Source organism: Pteronotus mesoamericanus, unplaced genomic scaffold (assembly GCF_021234165.1).
Source record: "Pteronotus mesoamericanus isolate MK-2021 breed Mesoamerican mustached bat unplaced genomic scaffold, CSHL_Meso_final scaffold_232, whole genome shotgun sequence".
NCBI classification, from domain to species: Eukaryota; Metazoa; Chordata; class Mammalia; order Chiroptera; family Mormoopidae; genus Pteronotus; species Pteronotus mesoamericanus.
Window position 1 is genome coordinate 8,365,473 of NW_026555311.1, and position 20,110 is coordinate 8,385,582.

Genomic DNA, 20,110 nt, shown 5'->3' on the forward strand with positions numbered 1-20,110 from the left:
GCATTGACTCTGGGATCAAGACAGATACGGGTTTGCATCCTAGTTCCACCAATCGCTACCTGAGTTAATTGGCAAATGTTCAGTGTAGTTCTGCTCCTAAAAGAGTGGTATGTAGAGCGAGATCGATATTCATTCACATTCCAGCTCTAACCCATAGTAACAGTGTGAACTTGGTCAAATTTGTCAAGTTTTTAATCTCACTGGAAAGAGAATCCTACACATTATGAAAGTTTCAGTAAGAAGAAGATGATAATATCTGCATTAATGTTATGGTTAGAACTGAAGATAATATACATAATGCACCTAACACAAAACCTTGTACCAGGTATGCATAACTATTTTTAAAGTATATGTAGTATTTAATATTTTAAATATGTAAAGAATGCGTAACATTCATTCTTTATAAATTCCTCCTTTCTTCCTCCTTTTCTTCACTTTATACTAACCCTTTAATTCTTGAAGAGAGAACACAACAGAAAAGAATTATTATCTTTGCCAAAAACTGCTCCCAACTTCTGTTCCCTTGTAGATGATATAGTGTGGTGTTACATTCCAAGGAAGTACAAGTGGTGCTAGAAAATTTTGCTGAAAGTTCTTGACATGTATTGGTATGTGTGTCATTTTAATACAAGAGGAAATAACTATGAGAGCAGTACATTTGGTATTTGTCAATCTAAAAATAGTGGTAGGGTGGTTTGGAAGATATACTGAGTTTTTCATTGCACCATCCAACACTGGATGTTGGCCACTGATGTGGAAACAGTTTCCAAGGTTACCACCCTTCAAGCCTAATTACAGGGTAAGGTCTGTCAGCCTGCCCTCTCTGATATTCTGCTATACTGTGCATGTGGCTGATTTTTTTTGAACCTCATTCAAGCAGTTTTCAAGACGAGAATAAAAATATGAATAAAACCAAAATGGTGATAATTTTAGAGTTGATTTGTAATAGCCGAGATGTTTAAATGCTTCTTTATTTTGTTGGTACATTCCCTTTGTATAGTTGAAAATTAATTCAGCATATTTATATCATTATATAGTTGAAATAAATTCTTAGAATGCATGTTTTTTAAATCTTTGAGCGTCTTCAATATATAAAAGCAGGAAAAAAGTTTTTCTTAGAGAACCTACAGAAAGAAATTGAGAAATCTTTGTGGAAGAACACTTGATTTATTATCAGAGATTAAAATAATTTAACATTAAGATAAATATGTATATATAAACTATTTTAGAAGGAAATGCTGAATATACAAAAGGTACGTCAACATATGAAAATTTACAAATCCTGCTTGCAGGAGGAAAGTAGCATTTGGCTGAAAAAATCTTTGTTGTGTGATGTTTTATTACAGAAGCTTAATGGAAAGGAAATGGTTTAAATAAAAATTTTATATTTTCTTTCAGTGTTAGCCATATACTTTACAATAGGATTTATTTCCAACATACATGAAAAATACTGGTAGCTTCTCACTATTATGTAGCACTTCACTGGTTCCTCAAAAATATTGAAGTAGTGCTGTAATTAGGAAAAGGTACTTATCTGTTCTGATTTAAAGCACTTTTGTAATGCAGGCTTTCTCATAATTTAGCATAGCATGGAATATTTCATGAAAGCAATGCATTTTTTGAGTAACACAGTTATCTACCAGGTTGCCTAAAATCTATAAAAAATCAGGGCATTTTTTTCAAACAACATGCAAATATGTGGGACTGAAACAAAATGAATCAAGGTATAAAAACTAGGAAGTAGTAAAGTACTAAAATATGCAAACTCTTTAAAACTATGTCTGTTTATTTTCCTGTTTATCCCCAAGAAGGAATTGGAAGTTAATGAAAGAGTAAGGAGTAAATTCAATTCAATTTATGAAATTCTGTAGATGTTTAAGGTACTCTTGATAATCCCTCAGGTAGCAAAGGGGAGAAGAAGGGCAGTGAAAAGTGACCTGAGTTTTCAATTAACTATTTCTTGTTTTCATTTAAGGACAAATATAAATGAAATAGTTACCATAATAGGTATGTGTAATCTCCCAATTGTAAACAGTGGCTCAAATATTTAAAAACTATAAAACTTGAGCCAAGTTTAATTTATTGTAGCCACTAGGCTACTAATTTGTTACCCCTTTATTAAATATAATTATTATTAATAAATAGTTCTAATGGTTATAAAAACAATAGAAATTCTTAACAGGGATGCTACGAAGTCTGGGGGAGTTAGAGAATCTTCCCTAAGTAACTGATGTTTAAGGTAATATCTGGAGTGGAAAGTGGAGAGGGGAAAATCTTCTAAACAGAGGGAAGAAAATGTTCAAAACCCCCCCCAAAACTCAAGCAATTGGAATAGAGTACTTAGAACAAAAGGGACATGTCTAGAAAAGAAGATAGAGAGGTAGACAAAGAATGATCATGGAGAGGTATTTAGGACTTCCAGTCAAGATGGTGGCGTAGGGAGACATTGGTCGCCTCTTTGTGCAACCACATCAAAATTACAACTAAAATATAGAATAGCCATCACTCAGAACCATCAGAAATTGAGCTGAATGGAAGTCTGACAACTACAGAAATAAAGAAACTACATCTGTCCAGACTGGTAGGCAGGGGCGCAGATGTGGAACGGGCTGAACCCTCACCCACCTGTGGTGGATAAAAGTTAGGGAGGGATATCTCAGGAGTGAGGAGTCCCCACCCCACACCAGGCATCACAGCCCAGGGATCCAGTGTCAAGATGATAAGTCCCCACAGCTTCTGGCTGCAAAAACCAGTGGGGATTGAGTTGGTAGAAGAAACTTCTGGAGCCCCAAGCAATCCTCTTAAAGAACCCACACAAGGACTCACTTGCTCAGATTCACTCTGTCTGAGCTCCAGCACCAGAGTGGCAGCTTGAAAGGCACCACAGGTATACAGGGAGAAACAGAAGTGTCTTGGTGTCAAGGCGAGCAGAAGCCATTGCCTTTTTTCTGAACCTTCCCTGCACAGAGCCAACAAGCTGGTGCCATATCTGAGACTCCATCAATCTGGGTAACACTGTTTGACATGCCTTGGAGATCCCCAGAGACCCCAGCCCACCCCACCCAACTTATTGGTCCACCCAAACTGCTTTTCCCTATGAATGGCTGGCCTTGGCTCATGCTTCACAGCCTCCTAAATCCTCTCAAACAAGCAACAGCTGGCCTCAGTGAGTCCCAGGCCCAGCACTAGCAGCAGCCAGCCTAGATTCATAGCTTGTCTTCTCCTGGAAATATCCAAGCTCAGCACAAGTAGCAACCATCTCAGATTGCTTTACAGCTCAGGCAAGGTGCCCCAGGCAAAACCCAGGTTGGGACTGACCTTGACCTGCACTGCCTGGGAAACCCCAGGGCCTGGGAAACCCAGGGGACAGCTACAGACCACGTCAGAGCACCACCACCTTGTCCCTGCAGAGCCGATCCTCCAGGAGGGCAGATGGTGGTGGTAAGTGATCACAGACAATCCCTGCAGCTGACTGGCCAGGGTAACTCCCTCCAATTGATCTGCCAATAGCAACCAAGGCTCAACTTCAAGGGGAGGGTGTTTTCTGCCCACACAAAGAATACACCTCGAGTACCCAGCTTGGGTGATAGGGGAGGCTGTGCCACTGGACCCTACAGGACACCTACTACATTAGGCCATGATACCAAGACAGGGAGTCATAGCAGTTAGGTTTCCACCTTCTCACAGAGACTAGGAGACAGGGACCCTGTCTTCAGGTGTTGGCTGGGAAAACATTAAGTTTTTTTGGCAGCCTTGATTTTTCTCAAGCAGGCAGTTAATGGGGGGACTAAGGTCATCCTAGGGATATGTCCTTGAACTATTACACTATGTTAGTGTTTTGTTCATATCTTTACAGGCCAAGGTTGAGTCATAGTCAAGAACAAGCATACAGAAGCCTGTCTAGAGCTTGACCAACGAGAAAATCTTTTTCAAAGCCCCAAAGTGACTAGAAATCACAGAAACGTATCACATAAAACCAAACTAAATATATCCCTAACTTAGCTCACTCTTAGTTATATCTCAAAGTGTCCACAGCCACTGTAATGTTGCCCAATATAAAAGGAAGTATAATGGAGGGGAAATTAGTATAAATAAAGACAGTAGTCTTCACTGACTATGGTTTAGATACTTTCTGCAGATTTTACAAAAACATGACCAAAGGTAACAGTAAATTTGGCAGGGTATTCTTTCAAGTAATAGCATCAGAGAATCTTGAGACCTAGAGTCAAGAACACAACATAGAGCAGAAATGAGGGATGAATAGTTTCAACCCCCAGGTCCAACCATGGTCATTTCCTAGGATGCTGGCAAGGATTCCTTTAGATAGATCAGAGAACTATTCCCTGGAGCAATGGCATGTCCCTAGAAGGAAAAATGCCTTACTTAGTTATCCTCTAACAAATCACCACACCCAATTTTTCCTGTAGTGAATCCATCAGTCACCACGCCCTGCCCACATATACAAAATTTTAATTATGACTTTTAGTGCTGTTCTTTTAAATATGCGTAGATCACCAAACCTGTAACAAAAGCCTTCCACTAAAACACATAGAGTGGCACAAACTGAATAAGAAATAGCCTCAGAAACATAATTATGAGACAGTATTACAGCCATGAAAAATCAGAATTTTTTAAGTAAAAAACAACCAAAAAACATTTTTGGAAATTAAAAATGATGTGGAAATTCAATGTCCTTTATAATGAAAGTGAATGATAAACATTAGGAAATTTCTCAGAGAATACAACAAAAATACACATGGAACGTAAAATGAAAAGCCAATTATTAGAAATTCAACTCAGTATATTCAAGATTCTTGTAGTAGAACAAGAACAGTGAGAAATAAATTATCACAAACATCACTTAAACACTTTTTCTGTACCTGAAGGATACAAAAGGACCGTTAAATGCCTAGGACAATGAAGCTATACACACGTGTGTATATCATGAAACTTCAGAACACCAGGGATCCTAAAAGTATACAGAAAAGGGGAAAATCACATAGAAATAACCTCAAATCAGAAATGTATCAGACTTCTCAGAAGACAGCAATGGAGCACTGCATTTCATAACTCACATTCAACCCCGGAATGCTATGCCTAGTCCAGTTGTGAGCCATGAGCAGAATAAATATATTAAAAGACGAAGATTCCAAAATATCTTTCTTTCTATGCACTTTTTCTTAGAAGTTGCTGGAAAATGTGTTCCACCAAAATGATGAGATGAATGAAGAAACAGTTAATAATATCCTAACAAAGTTAGAATTCATTATAGAGGACAGCGAAAGGGAATTAGATACGGTAAAGCGAGATAGACAACAGCTATTCACTAGATCTAGGAAACAATTCATAGCCATTAAAATGAGAGCAAAGAGCTTCAAGAAAGATGTCTTTTTCACCTATTCTCATTCAAAGGAAACATGATATGTTTATCATTTTGAAAAAAGTTCATTATTACTGAGGGATAAGATGTTAATGGACGAGAATAAAGAAACTGAGATTTAGAGACACTATTTCTGTCAGCATCACAAAGTACTTCAAGGATTTTCAAATTAAACCTGGGAAACCATAACCCAGGGTAAGTGCTCTATTCACAATGCATTATATCAAAATTATAATGCAAGACTGAAAACAGTAGTGTCGTAGGATGTTATTTTTAAAAATAATTGCATATTTAATGTATACTTTACAAGCCATTTTCACATAATATTTTGGTTATGAGAGTGCTTTGAAAGGGTCCTGAGATAGAGGTGGTATGGGGTAAGAATGGAGAATGGGATATCTGCCAGTACTAATCAGCATGGAATTGGGGTGTGCGCTAGTAAATTCTCAAGATTCACTGTAAACCTTTTGTGGTATTATTAGGTTGTTTTGCAGGCAGGTGCAAATGACTCTTCCTCTGCCAGTGGTTTAAGGGCTGACCTACAACCTCTGATCTGGAACACTGGCCTGACTTCAGGCGTCTACTGAGTGACAGATATGTCAAACTGATTTGAGCACCGCAGATAGAAAATCTGTCATCTGAAATTCTTTTGGAGATTAAACAGTGTTAAATGGGTAAACTTTTGTAAGATGACAGTTTTCTCTCTTTAGCTGCAAATTTTTATCTTGCCCATACTAACTGGAAATTTTCTAAAATGAAATAAGTATATCTCTTCTTAAATAGAATAGAGAAATCTGTCTCAAACTTAGATTTTTCTTCTTTCAATGTCTGTTCTTTTTTCTATGGAATATGAAGCATATAATGTAATAGAGCTGTTTAAAAAATACATTTCACTGTATTTTCCATTGCTCAAATAAATAGAACCATGTCTGAAAAACACATTTAACTGTGCTTTTTAAAAAGATACTATGTTAGGAATAGTGAGCCAGCGGTGTCCAACCTCTTGGCGGCTTTGGACCACACTGGAAGAAGAAGAGTCGTTTTGGGCCACACATTAAATACATTGTGACACATAATCACAAACAAAAAAAATCTCATAATATTTTAAGTAAATTTACAATTTTGTGTCGGGCCTCGTTTGTAGCCACCCTGAGCCACATGCGGCCCACAGGCTGCAGGCCGGCACCCCTGCTAGCATATGGGGTGATGAAATAGCACTTCTTTGTGTAGCCATGGAAGTAACCAACTGTGAAGCTGGCAAACCTCACTAATAGCAGATGAAGGAATGCTTTATTAGGTAACTGGCCTTTCCAGACCTGCTCGCCATACTCAAAATCTAAATGAATTGGGAAATAAAAGGTATTTTTTAACCCTTTAATAACTTCAGACATTTTCTACTTATAGTAACACACTTAACATATTGAATCACTTAGCTTCCTTATGTCTTAGTTTCTTCATTTTCAACAGAAATGGGGAGGATCACAGTACTTGTCAAAAAGAATCATTGTAAGAATTAAATGAGCTAAGAGGAAGTATACAATGCCTGTCGCATAATAGATGCTCAATAAGTGTGTACTTCCCTTCTTTTGGAGCAGACAACTCTAAATGCATGACCCATACACCATCCACAGAATTGACTTAAATACCTGTTTCCCTTTCCCCTTCGTATATAAGCTTCTCACTTCAAAAAGAGAAGTTGAGAAGTTATCTCTATGAAATTGAAAACATGTGGTATGTTTTTCTACATTGCCTATCTGAGCCAACACAGTTATGCTTTTGCAGAGGAATTGAGAATATCTGTCATTTTACTAATGTTAGGAATATAGAAAGGGAAAAGCTGGTCCATGGTAACCTTCTTCATCATCATCAGTTTCCTAAATTTCTACTGCCTTTCTGTGATCTCTACACTCTCCCCATACAGGACTGGTTTACTCTTCATCAGGAATAGTGTCCTAAAGAGCTACAGTGCCATCATAACATACAAGCAAAATTTGAAATTATAACAACTTTCCTATATATATTACCTGTTTCAAAGATACTTAAATTTCAAATCTGAAAAAGAAAAGGAAATCTTCTATGAAAATTTTTTATTTAATCAACTTTATCTTTTTCACCTAAATCTTTCTGCATTTCACTCAAAATAATATTTTTTAAAAGGAAAAATAGTGAATTGAGATTTCAATAAATTCTGCCCTGAATACTTTATACCTTCTTTAAGAGATGGAAATGAAACTTTTAGAATATTATACTGGAAGTCACAATGAATCAGCTTCTGAATCTTTTGCCAGCCCACTCCCAAATTCCAGCCTTGTCTCCCACCCCAACCACTATTTTTCTTTGAAAAAGTGAAAATATTACCAGAATAAATGAGGCAGGTTCTTAAGTGGGAACTGTGTTATATCCATAATGTTTAAATAATTACTTCCTGAAATATACAAGAATATATATGTATGGTATGTATGTATGTTGATAATACTAAGTAAAACAAATATAAATGTATTTAAATGTATAAATGTATGTGAATATGTATGTGTAGAATAATACAAAATACCCTTTACCATTCCAGTCATAAATGTGTTAATTAATATCTACGTTATTTTTTTACTGAAATCTTTTCTAATTAGTTTTCCTAGCCATGTGTTAATATATGCAGTTAGGAAAGATTGTGTTTTTTTCATAAACATAGCAATCCAAATTCTATATACACCTTCCAATTTTTTATCTAGAAATTGACATTGAACGCTGTGTGCGAGAATCGATCAACCTGTTTTGTTGGACTCCTAAAAGTGCTACTTACAGACAGCATGCTCAGCCTCCCAAGCCAACTTCCGAGAACAGTGGAGTCAGAAGTTCAGCACCTTATTTCTCTGAGTATCCAGATACTCCAAAAACAGATCTGGTATGTATATGAAGACGTAATTTAGAACCTCTAAAAGATGTGTATTAAAATTAATATATTCTATTATCATTATTGCTCCTAATAATATTGCATAGGTCCTTTTGGCATAGCTGTTTCCTAATATATGATTCTATTCATGCAACCGTTTCAGAAAATCTTTGTGTCTATTTGGTTATACAGTTATGAAGATTGTTTTGATATATTCCTTCATGTAACAAGTTTCACTTATTTCCTTTGCAATCATAATATGTTTTTATATCAACTTTTTATATACTGAGAGAATTACAGAAGCAAAGGAAGAATTATAAAAATAGAGAAAGACTAAGAGTTGTTAATAGAATAATAATGTACACTTAACTACGATTCAGGTTTTTCAACCTTTATTCCTTTATAACATAAGGCTTTATAACTATGGTCAACTAAACTTTCAGCCATAATAATAACTCATATATCTCAAATATTCTAAAATTACTATAATATCTTAATTATTTTATGAATTTGAATTTCAATTAGTATGTATATAGAGTTTTTAAATACCTTAATAAATTTAATAGGATAGACTCTAACTTGTAAAAAGTAACGTTTTAATGACAAAACATTTCAAATTTTTTTTATATATGTTAATAGATTTTGCAGCTAGACATTTTTGTAACTACTTGTTCTTTGCAAGAATTTACAATTTTCCCACTTTTGCACTTTGTGTGATTTTTCATGTTCCCAAATATAGGAGGGCACCCATGTTTTCACATTTGCTTCATGATCAAATTGTGTTTATTTAAAGACACATATAAAGATGACATGGATTGTTATTGAATACAAAACAGTTTTGATAATTACAGTCTCTGCCTTCAGAAACTTAGATAATAAAAAAGGAAAACCACTACATGAATATATACATTTGTTAAAAATTATAATAACATTTCAAAACATCCTAGGAGATAGAACAAGAATAAGAATGTTTACTAGTAAATAAATGTCTGCATTGCATTTTTCCAAAAGTGGGCTAGACCTCTCTAGAAGTAACTTCTCAAACACTAGAAGTATTCCAGCCGACAATGTTACTACCATCTAATGGATTTTGGTACAAGAACTCATCAGCTAAGAGTTGTTCTAAATGACCTGTTAGATAGCTTGAAACTTTGAAATTCAACAGTTCTATGTAAAAACTTATTTCATAGTTTTCTTATTTTCAAATATTAAAATGTATTCTCTTCATAACAAAAACAATTAGCTCTCTTCTTCATATGAGAGAGATACCCTTTGGCAAAAGAGCAGTTTTTAGGAAACTGTAATGTCATATGAAGAAGGGAGAAGTGAATAGGGATAGTAATTAATAAGATAAGACTGAGTTGGTAGTTTGAAAAATTGAGTAACAATAAAGGCATAAGAGAATTAATAATATCTGACTACTTGATGTCTGCTTGAAAATATGCTAGATTTTTTAAATATAGTTATGTCATTTAATTTTCAGAGGAACCTCTAACTACGTATGATTATAGCTATTTTATAAGAAAGCATGAAACTAAACCCAGGAAGGAATTACTAGTTTACATGGCTAGTAGAGTCATACAGCTACCAAAATTGGACCTGAGGTCTTTATGATATCACAGGATGTGTTTTTTTAATTAAAATGTAATTCACAAACCATAAATTTCACCCTTTTAAAGTATAAAAATCAGTATTTTTTAGTACGTATATGAAGTTATGAATATCATCACTATCTAATTTTAGAATATTTTATCAGTGCCCCCCCCCAAAACTCCATATTTGTTATTAGTCATTTACCATCCCTCCCAAGTCCTTGGCAAACCGTAATCTACTTTACATCTCTGTGGACTTAACTTATTCTAAACATGTCAAAAAAATGGAATCATGTAATACATGGCCCTTTCCACCTGGCTTGTTTCTTTTTTTCTTTTTTTGGCTTCTCTTATTTAGCATGATGTTTTCACAATTCATTCATGTGGCAGCATGTGTCAGTACTTCAGTTCTTTTTATGGCTGAACAGTATTCATTGTATGACTATATTGTATTTTACTTATCAATTTATCCGTTGATGGACAATTTGGATTATTCTACTTTTTGACTCTCATGAATAATGCTGTTACAAACATTCATACACAAGTATTTGATTGAGTGCCTGTTTTCAGTTCTTTTGGATATATACTTTGAAATCATTTTTCTGGGTCATATGATAACTCTATGTTTAACATTTTAAGGAACTGCAAAAATGTTCTACAAAATATCTGCACCATTTTACATTCCACTCAGCAATGTATGAAGATTCCAATTTCTTCACATCGTTAGAAACAGTTATTGTTACTCTTTTTGATCATAGCCTTCTTAGTGGGTGTGAAGTGATATCTCATTGTAATTTTGATTAACATTCCATAATGATAATGCACATCTTTTCATGCATCTATTCATCATTTTTATGTCTACTTTGGAGAAATGTTTATCCAAATCCTTTGCCCATGTTTTAATTGAGTCAGTTTTAACTGTTGAACTGTAGAATTCTTTATATATTCTCGATACAAGTCCCTTATTAGATATAGTATTTGCACATATTTTTCTCCCATTCTATGCATTTATTTTTCACTTTATGGATAATGTCCTTTGAAGCACATAAGTTTTTTATTTTGTTTATGTCCAATTTATGAATTGCTTCTCTCTTGCAACTGTTAAGGTTCTCTGTCTTTGTCTTTTGAAAATTTAATTATATCTAAATGGGGATTTCTTTTGAGTTTTTCATACTTGGAGTTAATTGAGCTTCTTGGATATGTAGATAAATGTTTCTTATTCAGATTTTAGAAGTCATCACCCATTATTTTTCTAAGTAGTCTTTCTGCCCCGTTTTCTCCTCTCCTGGGATTCTTACTATCTGTATTTGTTAAAGTTGATGGTGTCCCAAAGGTTGTTTAGGCTCTGTTCATTTTTGTACATTCTTATTCTCAAACAGGATAATTTCAGTTGACCCATCTTTATATTTGATGACCTTTCTTTTGCCAGCTCATGTCTGTTGTTGAGCCCCTCCAGTGAACTTTTTATTTTATTATACATTCAAGTTCATAATTTCTATTTAATTTTTTTTCTAATTTTTCTCTCCCTAATGATAGTCCATATTTGGTGAGTCATCATTCCTTTAGTTCTTTAGACATACTTTTATTGCTTTAGACACTGTTTCCTTTAGTTCCTTGAACATACTTAAACTAGCTAATGTAAAGTCTTTGTCTAATAAGTCCAACATCTCATAGTTTTGTTGTTGTTGTTGAAAACCGAACTCCTTAATATAATATAATATGGGAAACAGATTCTGAAAGCCAGATTCTGCTCTCCTCCCCAGGGTTTTTGTCACTATTTGTCATTGTGGTGATAGTGGTGGTTGATAATATTTATTTGTTTAGTGACTTTTCGGAACTAAACCTGTATAATTGTCAAGTGTGACCACTGTTTAGTTAACTTAATGGTCAGAGAGTTATTAGACAGAGATTGCCTTACGTTTTTGTACCCAATAAGTCTCCCAATCTTTGCCAAGAGGCTCTATGTTCATGTTAGCGACATTTTCATTGGAGGCAGGCAGTCTGTATCTCTGCCTTAGCCTTCACTTTCTACTTAGAGTCTTAAGGTCAACCAAAGGTGAGAGCTTAAGATCTTCTCAGATCCTTCTTGGTCATACAAACAGTACTACATATATATGGGTCGCCTTATAGATTTCCAGGAATATGTCAGAGGTTTTGAAGCCCTATGGACATTGAATTCCCCAGCTTTTAACTTTAACTTTTAATTGTTGTTGTCACCTTCTTGTTTGCCTCAGCTGTTATGGCCTCCTCCGGAAGCTGCAATACCAGATAATTTATTCAAGTGTTCTTGGTTTCCTCCTGATATTATTTATTTGAAGTCTTCTTGGTTCAGATTTAAATGTAGGTATAATAGAAAGTAGATACAAAAAATAATACATGCATGTGCTATAAATGCATATTCATTAAATTTAGGATAATCACGATTCATATTTATATCCAGGGGTGGGAAAAGTACATTTATAGTTTTTATACAAATAAATGCAATAATTAATAAATAATAATACCAGAATAAACCCTGAGTTTCATATACTCAGAAGTTAAACATACTTTTGCCCACCCATGTATTATATACTCTGTGTCAGGTTCTATAACAGATAAAAAATGATTTTTGTAAATTAAAACATAAACTGCACTCTGTACTAGTAGAATGGAAGTTTGGAAACTGCTCTAAGAAAAAAACTTTGGTTAACTTTAATTTATACGTGCATCTATCCTATTAATTCCCTGAAGCAGACCATTATAGTAAGAAAAAAACATGAACTTTGCTGTTAGATGGGCTTTGTATCAAATTTCAACCCTAGTCCATTTTGGTTTTATAATCTCGGATCAATTTATACAACCTCTCTATCTCCCTCTTTGTAAAAGTGGTCATAATTATTATAATTCCTACCTTGCAGAGGTATTTTAAGAACGATATATGTAAAGCACTTAATTCAATATCTGATACATAAATGGTAATAATCATTATTCCTTTTTTAGTAATTGAAAGTTAAATGTTTCAACTTTGAAAACTACCCAACAATCTTATGACAATCTTTTGTATCTAAAGAATTTGTACAAAAGAAGACATGCTTTGATATTCTATTTCCATTCAGCTGTGCTAGGTTCATCACTTTCACTTTGCATTTAGCACTCACTACGAACAGTAAAGGGGTAAGGGAGCCGGACGCTGGCTCTCCAAAGACAGAACCTCCCTGGCAGTGTTACCTCAGTATTTTAGTTTAAGATTTCACTTTGACCTTTATGTCTTAGTTTTAATACTATCTGATCTTGAAACGACGAAAGAATTGCCAAAAGAATTATTTTATCCACTGCCAATGTTTTTCCAATCTACTTTTCTCTAAATAGCTAAGACTCTGCTTGACAATTCTATCACTGCTTGTTAATTGAAATATATATATTTACATACATATATAAAGCTATATAAATGATGAATAGAATGAAATGGGTGTTTTAAACTGAATGTATTTTGCATAAATACTGTGGTCAACACCAGAATTCTTTGTTAAATTATAATCACCATATTAATTTATTGAGGACTGGTATCAGTTATATATGCACTTGGAATAAGCAAGAATTATTCAGTTTTTAATTATGAACACTAGCCTGGAATTGTATTAAATAATTTTTTTTATTTATATAATGTTAACTGCTTGCATATAACTGTCAGAAAGTAAGCAAAACAGTCATTGAATTTTCCTCCATTTACTGCTATTCTTTAAATGTGGATTAAATATGAGTTTAGTATAGATAAAAACTTAAAAATATATTTGAATACTTTAAGTTGGAATAGCTTCTAAACGTCTAATATAAATGCCAGTCTATAAAGTTTATCTCTATAATAAGACATCACTGCCCCATTTATAGTTTGAATAATTTAAAAATAATACCACGGTGCTTATAATTTTCAGGTACTCAGATACATTATTCTATTTGCCCCTAAACAAATCTTTGAATTAAATAGTTTTATCTACATTTTAGAACTGAGGAAATTCAGATTACTTAGTGCAAGTTAACTGGTAAGTTGCCATTTTATCAGTAGGAAAAATGTTGTGTTTTCCCCTTGTACTCATTGAAATATGTGCATTAATATACATCATGTCTTACATGTAGTCATAGATTTTCAAACATTTTTTGTACATTTTCTTCCATTTCCCTAATGCATCTGTTTACTATACTCATGTAATCACCTACATTCCTGCTCTTAAATAAGTTCAAATGTTTTTACAATAAGATAGAAGGGAAAACATTTTTGTTTTTGCTCACAAATTATGTTGAGTGCAGAATGTTCATCTAAAGGAGAGCTAAACACTGTTTCTCAAAATTATTCAGGGCAATAGATGATTCAAGAACAAAAAATTTAGCCTTGCATCTATTTCCTTTATTCTTTATATTATAATATCAATATCTAATGATCTCTCCATAAGCAATTTGGAACTTTAGGCCAATAGAATAGGTACAATTTTAGTAAAAGATGAAGAATGGAAATCTTAGTAGCTAAATATAGGATAAAATTGGTCAACACTGTAGAAGGTAAATGAAATAAAGAAGTTTGATAGCAAACAGTATCTTTTAAAATTTGTTTTTCCATAATGTATATATTGTATTCTTAATACCTACCCTTAGCCCAGAACTAAGCCAAAAAGAAAAAAAAACAACATAAGAAAATAAGTGGTAGTTGGATTTAGTGATAAAATATCAAAAGAACTTGATTTACTTGATTAAAACATGAATTTTTCACCTGTAGTCCAAGTTTAGAGAAGGAGAAAGGAAAGCAAGTTACAAGACTGACATTTTAAAAAATTCGTTAAGTATTCTCAGCACCCTAGCAAAGTTATCTTTATAAATTAGAATTTTGTAACAACCAGCTGAATAAGTCACATTGCAAAATACTGTTACATAATATTGTGTTTAAAATTTCTTTAAAACTATAAACTAACCCAAAATAGCACAAAATTATTTTTTGCATAATACATGTTTCGCATTTTAAATGACAACATAAACATACTAAGGATTATGCATATGTACTATCAACATTGAAGGTATTTAGGCAAATAAACATAATCTAAAATATAATCTAAAAATAATTTATATTTGACTTTAGAATATATTTTATTATACTCTGTATACAAGCCTACTAATAAAATATGGATACATTTAGAGAATTTACTTTTTTAACCGTGTAAGAAAAGGTATGTTGAGTACTTGATTCAAGAAGAAACAAACAGCAACTGATTTCATTTCCCAATGGAACTTTTTGTTTCTTCTATTTTACTACATATTAAAAGTACTGCTGAATTGATAACATATAAAATAGAATTGAGGAAATAATTTGGAAATTTATCATCGTAAACCTCTTTGACATACAAGGTTTGCCTTCTCTCAAATCTTCAATGAAAGCAGAGGCTTTTCTTCATGGAAAGCAATAGAAGACAATTGCTTTTTTGATCACAAAAAGCAATCAAATTTTTAATGGGGAAAGATACCACTTTTTAAAATTACAGTGAGCAAAGTTTGCCAGTGATAAGAAGAGGTTGCCATAGTCTTAAACACAATAGTGTTGATTGCAGGTTAAACTGGCAATCAACATTAACCAGTATGTTAGGTTGACCCTGGTTCTTCACTTTTTGTTTTGTACAGGTGGCAGCCACCTTCACTAATTATCCATTGCTGGCTAAATGTGGCAAAGAATTCCTGGTTAAGTGAATAAAACCACTAGGTTGAGAATAGATGGATCAGTGACATTTGTAATCATGTTGAAAATTAGCTTAGACTATAAAGGAATTGGGATGGGGAAAGGAATGGAAAAATCACACACACAAGGGAACATTTAATATTGGGAAAAACACACTTGGCATTAGATTAATAATTTCCTATACTAGCGGAAATTTTTGTGATACAAACTATAAAAGTTAATTTCAATTATTTTCTCTGCTGGTAGAGGGACAAAGTATGTATAGTGATTCTCAATTTGTAACGAAATCTCTTGTCTCTCACTACCAAAGTCCCCTTAGGGCATATGGATAATCTATGTAATTGTCAATATCTTTTATGAACATCTTCTTTCTGTCCTTTTACCAATTTACATTTTAAAAGAGCAAACTTCATTCTTTAGGGCATTTGGCCTTTATTTTCCATACGCCCATGCGTGAAGATGTACACCAAAGTGAGAGTGAGGCACGGTTGAGCCAAGCTGAGTAGTTTCTTTTTCTTTTCTTTTTTTTTTTTTGTTTACATTGATTATTTAACAAAGCTGTGCTTTGTGTGCGTGTGTATTCCTGACTGTTCAGATACATGTTTAAACATTAAGTGGAACTATTGAAAGGGGAGTAGGCAACAACTCTGTGACCATAAGATTTGGGGAAAGGAGAGAAATTCTTAGAATTCAAGTGAGAAGCTGGCAGTGCCTTTTCAGCACCACTGAACTGTTGATGAATTAACTGCTACTGATTCAATATCAACATTACCTTTAATAGCAATAGGTTTTTGTGTGTAATTTTCAATTTCAATACATTCACAGACGTACTAAACAAAAAGTATGTCAGAGATATTGCATCTTCTGAATCCAATGGAACTATAATGAATGTGGGTGGCTATGTGCTTTCCAGAGGACTTTTTTACTGTTAAATTTGCTATTTTCTGTTTTTGTCAGATTTAGATTATTTTTGAGAATACTTAGTATTGTAACAGTGAAAGCTACTACATTTGACTTTTGCAATAGTCTTCCATTCTTTCTTTGAGATTAAAAACATCATAGAATCATTTAACAGTTTTTACAGACTTCATCCAGTCCTTCAATTCTTAGTAAGTTTTCATAATACTACCACCTACAGATGGTGGAAAGATATTACTGTTGCTCTATTTGTATAATACTTATTGGACAGATGTTACTTTAATATATTGTTACACATCTGTACTCAGAAATAAAGTTTTTCAAGTGACCATGGAGCTTGACAAAAAAATATTAAGTGGAAATAATGCAGACAGACAATATTTCTCAGATCATTATTTAATCAAATTGAAAATAATAAATATTTTTATCACCTAAAAGTTAGAATTAAACCCCAAAATAAAATAAAGTGAAATAAATACCCTCTTCCTTAACTCTTCAGAAAAGGGAGATAGTTTCCTTTGAAAATTCCAAATAAAATTTCTATATCTAGAAAATAATATGATAACCCTACACATCAAAATCTGTGAGGTACAGCTAAAACAGGTGTTTTTCTTATCACTTTTATAATGCCTTACACACACTAGATATTTATTGATTGTCTTTATCAAGCTGTTTTAAGTGGGGCAAGAGAAAGCGGTGGCAGGAAAATGGAGACAACTGTACTTGAACAATAAAAAAAATAAAAAGATGTTAAAAAGCCAAAAAAATAGAAAGTAGGATTTATCTAAGTAAAGGAGATCAAGAATTTCTCTTTCATCATCATGAGTGACCTCAATACCAACCTACTAAAAGATTTATGGAAAATAAAAATAGTAATGCATATTCATCTAATTTTGTTTTACTTACTCTTTCCCATGCATACTGTACTTTGGTAGGAGGCCATTCACTGGAATAAGTCACATTTCCTCTGCTAATGAGGGAACTTGTAACACTATGGAGTTCCGCTGTTAATGTTCTGGTGTATTAAGTATGCAGGGGCCAAGATTCTATGATAACACTCAGCTTGTGACTGTGAATATTAAGTACTTAAAGAGTGGAAAGAAGCTGGGCAGTTGTAATTATTCACAGTAAAATAAAGGAGTTCTTAAATACACAGACCTGAAATTATATTTTAAATATCTTTATATAGGTACTCTAATCATGCATGTAATCACCTTTTACTCTGAACAAACCTTTCTAGAGTTTCATAGTCTAAGCCTAGCAGAGACCCTTTCTCCTTATTAGCAATATCATTATATTGTATGTGCTAGTTGTATTTAATTTCTCTTACATTTTATTTAAGTGAGTTTAGTGCTTTCATAAATATATTCCACTCTGTAGTCAATATCATGAGGCTATTTAAATAGATGAAGAAAGACAGGGGAAAAGACAATCAAAAGAAATGGCAGAGCCAGGGAGGTATATTCTTAAACTCTCTGAACTCAAGTTGATTTTATTGTTCTGTGTTTTAAGTAATTATGAGCTCTTATACTGAGAAGAATGGTGTAGTGAAAACTGAGTCTTTGGCAAGAAATGCCTTGGCCCGTTGAGAGGACAATACACCAGCAAGATTCTGAAGTCTGTCTAATGTTAAAATGGGAATGTTGCTATGTCAGTCATTTCGGAATAGAGCTGATCCTCAGAAGAGAATATCTTTGGCCTGTCTCTAAGCTAAATCAAGGTTTCATTTCTGTTATTCAAGGAGAGAACTCCTCCAACTTGGATAGAGCCAGTGACAACTTGTTTTCCAAGTAAAGGAAGCAAACAGCTGATGTTGAATAGTCTGTCAGAATTGGACACTTCATCAAGGATTGGCTGGTTTAAAATTCTGTGGAAAAGCTATATCTATTAACATGATATTAAGGAAAATGAAGTTTAATAGAAATAAGCTTGTTATTTTTGTAATTTATACCACTTGTTTTCTTAGTGTTTAATAATTTAGCTGATTGTTTCCCTTACATATAATGTATCTTCTGTTTATCATTTATAATAGCCTGTCATTATATTGTCACCCATTTTTCATGATCATAAGGTTACCAGATTATCCAGTTATTATTCAATTAGCTAGTCATACCTGAAAGCTGCATTAAAATTCCTAGACAAATTGTTGGTAATTAATACTCCACTTCACTGAAGAAGGAATAAGTGATTGCAAGAATATCACACTGTCTCAATTACATGTAAATCTAAAGATAGAGAATATCACCATTTTACAATAGGTTTATATTTACATGGCTAAGTTATTTTATTATGTGTACACATACATACACACACACACAGAGAATGTATTTATCTTACCCTCCAGGACACCTTATTCTTTTTTCAATCTTAGGAAAAACTTTATTGAAAAAGTAATTTCTCTTTGGCATCATCCATTAAGATGAGGTTGCAGCTTTGACTTCTTTTCTTATTTAAATTTGTTGCAGTGGCATTGATTAATAAGATCATATAGATTCCTTGATAAGTAAGTAAGTCAGAAAAAGTTTAGAATCATATGATTTCTTTCATATGTTGGATATATTGTAAAACTGAAAGCAACAAATGAACAAATGACAAAAATAAACAAAAAACATCTTATTCCTATATTCACTTAACTTTATAGTCTACTTCTTCCATTCCCCTGATAAAAGCCACAAATTATTCTTTTCCATTGTGCTCTCACTTGAGTCCTTAGGAACCTTCAGAACAGTTAACTAACTGTTCTCTTTTTCAAACATTACTTTTCCTGGAATTTTGTACACCCTGATCTCCTCATTTTCCACTTTCCCCTTGTAACCTCCACTCAATATCTTCCACTGCCTTCACCTGTTTTTCCATATCATTATATATCGTATTTCTCAGTGTTGTGTGTAGACCTTTTTCTGTTCTGTCACAAGATAGGTATTAGACAGCCCTATATACTTGCATCATATAGTTGCCATGGCTCCAATTATTAGCTCCAGCCCTAGCTTCTCTTCTTAGCTCTAGGAGACCCATGCAGTCAATGCCTACTCAATACGAGCAGCCTATAGTTCAGCATGTCCAAAACTGAACTTATTTTCTTTTCCCCTTAAAGCTGTTACTCCTTTGGTATTCCCTATATCAGTAATCACCATTATCATTTCTCAGCTTACTCAAGTTATTATCTGATTCACTCTTGACTCCTGATTCTCCTCCCATATCCAATCAATTGAAAAGCCCTTTTCATAAATCTGTCTACTTCTCCCTGGCCAGTGTGGCTCAGGTGGTTGGAGCATAAATTTGTCTACTTCTATCTCTGATGCCATCATTTTAGTCAATTTCACCATCTTCTCTTACTTGCTTTCTACAACAATTTTCTGTGCCCATTCTTGTCCCTCTCTATTCTTCTGACTTTAACTAGCATAATCTTTCTTTCTTCCTCCCTCTCTCTCTTCCTTCTTCCTTCCTTCTTTCTTTCCTTCCTTCCTTCCTTTTCTTTCTTTCTTTCTTTCTTTCTTTCTTTCTTTCTTTCTTTCTTTCTTTCTTTCTTTCTTTCTTTCATTCTTCCTTTCTTCCTTTCTTTCTTCTTTCTTTTTACTTAAAACAACAGTAGTTTTATTGTCTCATACTTCTGGAGGCTTAAAGTCCAACATCAAGGT

The 20,110-nt window shown here is 33.6% G+C and overlaps 1 protein-coding gene across 1 annotated transcript in view; it reads left to right on the plus strand.

The window, feature by feature from the left end:
• TBCK (TBC1 domain containing kinase) overlaps window positions 1-20,110 on the plus strand; it is a 173,375-nt gene that overhangs the window by 102,185 nt on the left and 51,080 nt on the right. Inside the window, exon 23 of the mRNA XM_054591648.1 lies at window positions 8,107-8,279. Within this exon, the coding sequence (XP_054447623.1) occupies window positions 8,107-8,279 (173 nt within the window). The remainder of the gene's footprint in view (window positions 1-8,106; window positions 8,280-20,110) is intronic.